Source organism: Tinamus guttatus, unplaced genomic scaffold, assembly GCF_059628265.1.
Source record: "Tinamus guttatus ecotype Peru unplaced genomic scaffold, ASM5962826v1 Tinamus_guttatus_pri_ptg000293l, whole genome shotgun sequence".
NCBI classification, from domain to species: domain Eukaryota; kingdom Metazoa; phylum Chordata; class Aves; order Tinamiformes; family Tinamidae; genus Tinamus; species Tinamus guttatus.
In genome coordinates, this window is record NW_028288827.1 from 1,004,258 (window position 1) to 1,013,433 (window position 9,176).

The 9,176-nt window shown below is 41.8% G+C and overlaps 1 protein-coding gene across 1 annotated transcript; it reads left to right on the top strand.

Moving 5' to 3' along the window:
- The first annotated feature begins 2,594 nt into the window (after window positions 1–2,594).
- On the top strand, window positions 2,595–8,239 carry DYNAP (dynactin associated protein). The gene is made up of 9 exons (XM_088527882.1): window positions 2,595–2,684; window positions 4,035–4,259; window positions 4,660–4,866; window positions 5,229–5,462; window positions 5,690–5,843; window positions 6,981–7,090; window positions 7,211–7,324; window positions 7,635–7,781; window positions 8,118–8,239. Exons 1-9 carry the CDS (start codon window positions 2,607–2,609, stop codon window positions 8,232–8,234), a joined length of 1,386 nt encoding a protein of 461 aa, XP_088384008.1. The 5' UTR covers window positions 2,595–2,606; the 3' UTR covers window positions 8,235–8,239.
- The last annotated feature ends 937 nt before the right edge of the window (window positions 8,240–9,176 follow it).

The following is a 9,176-nucleotide window of genomic DNA, read 5'->3' on the forward strand; positions in this document are numbered from 1 at the left end:
ATCTTTTATGAGCAGGGCACTTCCTGCACGAGCTGTGTATATATATGTCATTAAATCTGCCCGGGGAATGAGGAGGCTTTGGGGAGGAAAAGCATCTGCCCGTTTGATCGCGCGAAGATCCTCCCTGCGGTAAGAAAACGGCTTGGACGTGGCGGGAGGGAGAGTAGAAGGGCATTTTGCCCGTTTTAGGGACTTTTACCCTTCAAATGCTCAGTGGGAAAACCCACTGTGTTGTAGTTTTGAGATGGAACCGCTGAAAATCATGACGGATATTTTCTTTCTTGGTGATGGAGGCTTCTGTGTTAGTTTTTTACCCTAGTTTTCCATCTTACCCACGCAGTAATGCCCAACATTTTTGTTGGAAGGGCTCGCCCCGAGGAAGGGGGAATGGGAAATTTCACAAGAAAATGAGAAAAACTTGAAAGCTTGTCATTAATTCTACCTGACCTGATTCCACCAACGTGAACAACCGTGATTTTTAAAGATATAGAGAAGATTGCTGAGAAGAGCCCTAGCTCGTGAGGATTTTTCTTTAATTTAGGGCTACGAAAATCAGAGAGGAAGACTTCAAAATAGGATTCACGCAGGGCAGTCAGAGGCATATGGACACAGAGCTTTTTAAAACCAGATTGAAAGAGTACAAAAATGCAGGATAGTGAATCTGTCTGCTTTATGTTTAAGGTGTTTCTAAACTCAAGCAAGGTGTATGAAAACTAAATGTAAGAATGTACAGAATTCCATATAGTATCCAGAATAGTTTTAGATTGTGGCGAGGATACATTTTGTTGCAGAAGGTGGAGAGAAATACAAATATTTTCTTACAGGGATTTAATGATTTTTCGAATGGAAAAGTGGAAAAGTGGAAAGAATGGGAAAAAAAAACCCACCCACCTTCAGGATCTGGTTTGCAAAATCCAGTGAGAAACAGTGTAAGGAAAAAAAAGGTGCTCAGGAGTTTGGCAGTTCTTAAAATATGTATATTTACAGGCTCTATTGACATGGAACAAGGAAAAGTAATATAATATGGCTTGTACCTTTGAAATTTCTCCAGGAATGAAGCATGAAGGAAATACCAGGAATTTCCCCTAAATATGAATCACCGTGGACTTCTGTTAGTTTTGGAAAGCCCAAAGTACCGAAAATGAGAGCCAAATAGGAAGACCTGTCAAAGCTAACACAAAACCTCCCAAGTTCCTTATTGCTCAGGGCGGTCAGTAGAGAAGTCCCTTTTAGCTGCAAGGAAGGACGCAGGAAAATCTCGACTCCTCCTCTCCAGAGAGCAATAAATGATGTCAGTAGAGGTATTTTATTTACTTCAAACGTCAGCAATCAAATAACTACCACCCCCTTGAGAAGGGCAATAGATAAAGCTGAGATTAAGCGAGGAAAACCGGCTCTGAGAGGCCTTCCACAAGGTGCTTGTGCCCAGCAGCTTTTAGAAGCTTTGGGGACTCCGTGTAAGAGTCCAGAAGGCTACAAAAATAAAAACACACCTCTTTTTTTTAACAGAAAGTCAACTAAATGATGCCAAAGTGTTCTAGGGCAATAAGCTTAACTTTAATTTCCTAAAACTTCAGAAGGGCATCATCAAAACTTGGAGATATCGTGGAAACGAGACAAAAGGAAAGCTACAGATGAGGATAAGGGAGAGGAAAGGTAATTTATCTTGACTTTAGCAAATCTTTTCACACTTTTGTACCCCAAAACAGGGAATCATGGTGTAAAACATGCAAGGCAAGTCTTGTGCTGGTTGGAAAGCCATACTAGGAGAACACGAACACTGAAGTCGGTTGCTATTCAGTATTTTCATTATTCTGCTGGTGGTAGAGAAGGTCCAATGAAGAGTGACTAAAATGATAAGGAGATCAAAGCACTGCATAAAAGGGAGAATAAAAAGGTTGAGACTCTGCAGCTTGGAGAGGAGAACATGGATTTGATGCTGCCCACGGAGCAGGAGCTAGGAAATACTCAATGCACCCAGCAGGACAGAAGAAATGTTCTATTTTTTTGGTTCTTTGTCTTCTTTCAGTCCAGGAATCAGTAGATCTCAGGAGTTGATATCTCGGGGGTATCAACAGGTGCAGAACATCAGAGCATTTAGCTGCAGAAAGAGTGAATTAGGTCTGTGAAAACCTTTTTAGCAACAATAATTCTCAAGTGGTGAAATCGGTTGCCAAATGCATTGTGGAATCTCAACGTTTTTTCTGTGGTGGGTAAAATATGTTGCAAAACATCCCCAAGAAATAATTTACATGTGCTCGGACCCTTAACACAGGGGAGGAGACTAAGGGCCTTGGAGGGTTCCTGGGTGCCTTTTTAAGAAGTATTTGGTGGTTCCTCTTCTATCTCCTGTGTCTTTGGGTTCATGAATAATGTTAAACTTAATGTGGAAATTGTCAGGCCTCTCTGTTGTAGTTCAGAGAAGAAGAGAGTTTCTATTGCAACACGTTTTTGTCATGGTGAGCATCATTGCTGTTACTGTACATAGATGATGAGTCACTTCCCTGGGCTGTCTGTGCCATAACTGAGAACATATCGGAATTAACATGATTTTGGATCACGGCTTTACTTGACTTTTGTGGATTCATCCATTTCAGCTTCACTAGATGGATAACCAGGCGTTTGAAATGCACGGAGAGAGCATGCCAAGTTCTTCCAAAACACCCGAATGGCCAAAGAAAGAGGTACGACTTATTTCCTGTTATGATGCTATCAAAATATTACTAAGACAGAATCAGATTGAAGATGAAACCCTTTATTAATAAATACGAAACAATCAGGTGCTTTTAAGAAGGGAAAATACAGGAAAATAAAAGCTCTAAAGGGCTGCTATTGCTAAGGTGCTGACTCGGAGCAAAATGATATGTGCACTTGCTGCAATCTGGACTATGAGTCCTGATTCTCCAGACCCATTTTAGTTGACAGCAAAATTCCTATAAACCTCTGAATACAACAGTTATCCTCGGAGGATTCCCCACTGACTTTAACAGGAAGCTCTACTTAACTGCTGATCTCATGGTAATGCTTCAATGTCTCTACTTAGTTAAGTATTTGTGTAATACTTTATTAAACCTTTTCTTTTTGCCCTGGAGAAGAGTAATTCTCTGTAATTTTCCCATTGAAATTGTTGCTTCTCGGGGGTTGAATTAACTTGCTACAATGTGGGTTGGTGTAAAGCACTCACGCTGAGACACCTGATTGCAGCCAGCACAGTGATGCTTCCAGGCTCTAAATGCACCTCTTCTTGTGTTTCCCTCAAAATACAACTTATTCCACACACTGCATGTTTATATTAGCTATTCTTATGTAATAACTACAATAGTCTCTTGATTTTAAAAACTAATTATTGATTTGGTGCCACCACTGTGAAAATGCTGTAAATTAAAGGCCATTCAGGTCTGACAAGTGGGGATTTTGCAGGCATTTGAGTCAGAAGTTTTGTTCTTTGGAGCTGAGGAGAAAAGGTCTGAGTACTGCTGTTTTGATATTTAATTGAACACAAGCTTGAAAATAGGAGTCATTTAAACTGTAAGAAGGATTATTATGGCATAGAAGAGGGGGTTACTTTGAGCACTTTTCTGCTGGCAAGGGAAATTTATTTATAGAAGAGCTTTTGTCACTAGATTCATGCAAGGAGGTTGTTTTGTTAAAATTGGTAAGTAATTCTCAATTTTTTCTTTTCTGCACACTTTAAGAACGTACATAGCTTGAGTTTCAGGCCCTCAGCACCTGAAAACCAGGCTTTTAAGGGTGCCTCAAGCTGTGCACCCAGAATCTCTCCACTTTTATCATTAGGCCGTAGAACAGTGTCTTTGTTCATCTGAAAAAAGATAAAGGGACAGAAACCTGAAAATCCCCACCAAGATGTTGCTTGGGCATGCCAGAACACTGTCAGCAATGGCAAGGTAGATGACATTATAAGAGCAAAAGTGGCCAAAAGTGTGTGTTCTTGAAAGGTTTGCCGGATTCATTACAAGTGAACTATCAGTTTTTCGTGTTTGTTATATATTTTACTGATTTTTTTTTTCTTCCAGGAAAGAAAGAGCTCCTGCTCCCTGATGAAACTCTTTCTAGTCTGTCTGCTGGCCTGTGTTATCACCACGGCTATAGGAGTGCTGGTCCTGGCCTTGGTCTACACCAAAAGCATTGGCTTTGTAACAGAGGCAGTTGCTGGAAACAGGGACACGACCTCCCCAGAAACAGTGGGAAAAGAAGTGGATACCAAATTCCGGTTCCTGAATGAGCTGAGAAAATCAAAGGTAAAATGTCCTTTTTGTGCTGTAATAGTCTAAAATTATCTAATGAAATATAATGATTCTGTCTGACCTCACTTGAGTTTTTTAAGCCCTAGATGTCCAGCCTGTCATCCAGGTTTCTTTTATAATCAACAAGGAGAGATGCAAATCTCCAGACCACAGTTCATTCCAGATCATTACAGATGTTCAAGGTGATATGAGACCTTGGCAGGTTCTCTGGGAATCCTCCAGGATTCTGGAATTACAGGGAAATCTGGGAAACAGAAATGGAAAGCCCAAATCTAAACATAAACTGAGTAGCACAATTGACTTGGTCACCACTGTCCACAGATATTAAAAAAAATACTAATAAATATGTGTCCACAAATATTAATAAAATTCTCTTCTGTCCCTAACTTTACAGGTGCATCATTTCCCAGGTGGTGATATTCAGTGGGCAAGATTCAGGAACGATGTGAATGAATATGAAAGCGTGGAGGAAATGGAATTTGGGAAAAGTATCAATAACTTCCGCTCCAAAATGACTTTTGGAACCTTGCGGATCAAGAGCAAAGGCCTTCGAGTTCCCCACTGGCACTTCAATGCCAATGAACATGGTTACCTGGTCAAGGTATCATTCTGCTTATTGCAGTTTGCTCAATTGCATGTGCTTTAAAAGCATCATGCTTTAAAGGTACAAAAAAGGTAGAAAAGGTCAATATGTACATAAAAATATGCATAACTTAATATCCTAATGTTAACCAGTACTAAATTCTTCTTTAAATCCTCTAAAATGTTGTCACTTAAAACACTCCTCTGGATTCAGCTGCACAAAGGCTTGTTAGAGGAAAAACGGTGATGTTTGTTTGCCTTGAATATTATTATTTTTATTATTATTATTTCAGATTCTTTGAATCCTTGATTTGCTACGCACAGGTTACAGTGGATAAAGTCTCTGAGGAGCCTTTCACCCCCTTCTTTGCTGTGTTACAGGGTACTGCCTGGGTTGGGGTAGTGGGTGCAGACGACAGCGTGGTTACCACCTACAACGTCACAGCCGGCCAGGTCATCTTCTTCCCTAGAAACACTGTGCACTGGGTGAAGAATGTAGGAGAAGACGACTGTCTGTTCCTGCTGTTTTTCTCAACACACGAAGAACTTAAGACCTTGGATGTGGATGATGTGTTTTTCTCTACTCCAGAGGACATTGCAGCAAGAGCATTAAAGGTCTGTACAATAGCGTAGACTCTCCTCTAGACTCTTCTCTCCAGACTTCTTGACATTAACATGTCAGGTTCATGTTCCCTACACCTTCTTTTTAGGAAGGTCCCCCTATTCAGCAGGTCTCTTTTGTCCCAAGGGTGTTCCCCCTTTGTTCCCCAAGGGCATTCCTGTGCAATTCGAGTCCCCCGTTTTGCTTTGTGTCAACGTCCCGTGTCCCTTGCGTCCCGCAGCCCCAGGGAGGAGTGGATTTCATCAGGACGTTCGAGCAGCAGCCGGAAGACCAGGCAGTCAACCTGCCCAACAACCTGCAGGAGCTCGTGCACAACGCCAGCTACGTGCAGTCCCCGGAGCGCCTCGTGTGGCGGTACTTCTACGACCTCAAAGGTACCCCCGGTACCACCTGCTGTGGTGGTACTTCTACAGCCTCAAAGGTACCCCCGGTACCACCTGCTGTGGTGGTACTTCTACGACCTCAAAGGTACCCCCGGTACCACCTGCTGTGGTGGTACTTCTATGACCTCAAAGGTACCCCCGGTACCGCCTGCTGTGGTGGTACTTCTACAGCCTCAAAGGTACCCCCGGTACCGCCTGCTGTGGTGGTGCTTCTACAGCCTCAGAGGTACCCCCTGGTGTGATGGTACTTCTACAACCTCAAAGGTACCCCCAGCAGCTCTGTGCCGAGCGCTCTGGGTCCGCAGAGCACCACATCTGCAGCTGGTTCACCAGCACGTGCAATAAAAGCTCTGCAGAAGAGTGATGAGTATTTAGTGAGATAAAAGAGGAAGAAAAGGAACCGGTATTTCCTAAGCAAGAAGTGGTGCTGTTTTCCTCAGTGGTATCTCTAGGCCTTATCTCACTTTAAACTGTTTCATGTTGAAGGAGTTTTTCTCTCTGCGGAGGTAGGGGGGTGTTTGCATGTGAAACTTCAATGAATAAACACTCTAACATACACCTGACGATGCCCTCCCTTTATAAACAGCTTTATAAACAGCATGGAATAATGTTCACTTGATATCAATGTTTTGATATGTTCTATCAACATTTGTATTAAACAACCCTCTGCACAGACCAGACCCACTGAGTAGCAGAGAGCACTTGTTAAACGTAGATGATGGGATTTAGTTCTAAATATCAGTGTAAAAACAAGCAAACAGACAAAAACACCCTGAAACTCAGTATGTGCTTTAAGTGTTTTGTGGTCCGTAGTAATCAATCATATTTGTGACAGGAAGAAGTGTCGTGTAAAGGCAGATATCTGCCCATGCAAGAGAGAAGTAATTTCAGGAAAATTCAGGAAAAAAATCTTAGAGGAGGTTTTTATTACAGTAATTTGCACAATAAACCACTTTAATTATTTCTAGTGTGCAGAGTGTCTAGTACACAAAGAAATAATCTAAATGAGCTTCCTTTTTGAGTCCAGAGGCTGGTGAGATTTGAGACCTGAAGTTTAGCACGCACAGATGATTTGAGGTTGGTCACCTTGTTGAAAATGCTCACGTGTCTCTCCCCTTCTTTATTTAGGGTCAGCCCAATATCCTTTTCCAGGAGGAGTCTTCCAGTGGGCTCGCTACCGCATAAATGGAACCGGGTTAAACGAGACGGAGAAAATTTTTAGCGAGTCTCTGAATCAGGTGGGTGCTTTCAGCTGGACCCTGCAGCTATTTAAACCTACTGCACAACCGCAGCATGCAGAGGTGCAGTTTATGGATATAACTCGAGGGGCTCCTGAGCGTTTTTGTCTTGCTTTTCAGCATGAAAACACCCTCACGTTGGCAACCCTGAGGATATTCAGCAACGGGCTGGGGCAGCCTCATTTCCACTTCAACGCCAACGAGATGGGCTACGTCATTAGTGGCTGTGGAAAGGTAATTGCTGCATCACTGGAGTTTGGACTGTGTAAAAGCTGCAGAGCTACTGTCTGATCCCCATCCCTGATGATTAATGAGCCTACAAAGCTTTCAAGGTCTGCTCATTCCGTCTTTGTACTGATTTTTTCTTCCCGTTACATTTTTTGGAAGTTTCTCTCATCAAAAATGGAGTTACAGAAAGAGCAGAACCAAAAAATTGCCCATGATAGGAATTCCCACTTCCCTGGATACGGGGAGTGTGAGGTAAAAAAACAAACCCAAAAAGCAGAAATAATTGTGTTTAATAATGCTGTTTCGCTTGCTCTAGGTTGGGGTCATTGCGTCTGACGTCACGGCCAACTTCAACATCGACATTGGAGACGTCATCTTTTTCCCTGTGGGAAGCCAGCATTATATCAAGAGCGTGTGCGATGAGGACTTGCTCCTGATCCTAGCCTACAGCACGGGCAACCAGGTAGGAATTCACATGGAATACTTTATTTTATACTTTATTTTATTTTACATACTTTATTTTACTTTATTTTACTTTATTTTATTTTACTTTAAATAAAGTAAAACAAAGTGAAGGAAAAAAAGCAAAATGAAGTAATTTTATTTTCCTTCACTTTATTTTGCTTTATTTTATTTTCATTTACTTCACTTTATTTACTCTATTTTACTTTATTTTTATTTTATTTTTCATGTTCAAGTTCCATACGATATCCACGTTACCACTCCACGCTATTCATCTTGCAAACTTGAGCAAGTCATTGTGACCGTTCTTTTAAAAACACCGTGTTTTCCTTTATAGCTGGAAACCCTCCGGATGAATGACTACTTCCATAAGACAGCAGATCACATCCTCGCTCAGCTTTTCTTCAAGGAGCAGAAGGAATTTCAAAAGATCCCCCAGGCTTCTAAAAAATAAGGCAAAAAACCTATGTCAGCGTTCTGGCACTCAGTATTTTTCACGACTGCCCAATTTCCAGCAGAACTTCGTGGAACTTTTCCTGCTATTTATCCCGACATGTTCGGAAAACGGAAGAATTTCATGTCCTCACTTACAAGAGGTGTTTTTCTATTTGTTTTTTAACTTGTTTTATTTATAGTGCAATGTGATGATTTTGTATATCAAAGAAACCTGTGCTCCTGTGTTTCCTTTTGCTCCGTGCACCACCCATCATCATAATTTCCTTATTTTTGATTTTGATACCATTTTGCTCTGTTAGTTGCAATTCTCCAGTTGAACGATCCGTCTCGGTTGCCAGGGCAACGTTTTTCCCCAAAATGGGATTTTCCGCTGCCTTTTGGAGCAGCAGCATCAACCATCGCACAAACCAGTTTGGGAGCTGCTTCGCTTCCCAAAAAACCTGCTTCTCTGCTACCCAACATTCACCCTTTTAATAGAAAATTTCATTCCGGACTTCTTCATACCTTGGAAAGAGCCAGGCTCGCTGTGTGCAAAACAGATTTGTCCTGTTTGCAAACTGTACAATTTTATGGTATTAATACCATAAAATAATGGTATTAATTTTATTTAAACTGGCTGCTACTTTGCACAACCTTTTTTCCTTTCTGCAATTGCTGGCGTGGTGGAAAACTTGCGAAATGAAAACCTGGGCTTTGCCCTTCAAATATATCATTCCCTGGGTGCTGCGTAATAGGAAAAATGCCAAAAACCTGGAGACGCTTGGGGAAAAGCAACGGAATAGATGAAGATGCTGTCATAAAGGTTTGGATTTTCAGTGCTCGGGAAAGCAATGGGAAACAGCGGGAATTGCCGGCGGAGCCGGGAAGCGCCGCTTCCCGCAGACACTTCCCTTGGATCTAACCCATCCTTGTAGGTGCAGAAATGAGGTCTCATTTCAAA

Bases quoted from the DNA above. Each gene is read 5' to 3' on its own strand.
- DYNAP (XM_088527882.1), top strand. From the start codon at position 2,607: ATGGATAACCAGGCGTTTGAAATGCACGGAGAGAGCATGCCAAGTTCT. The intron at 7,091-7,210 runs GTGGGTGCTTTC...CTTGCTTTTCAG, and splicing joins TTAGCGAGTCTCTGAATCAG to CATGAAAACACCCTCACGTT. The intron at 7,325-7,634 runs GTAATTGCTGCA...CGCTTGCTCTAG, and splicing joins TCATTAGTGGCTGTGGAAAG to GTTGGGGTCATTGCGTCTGA.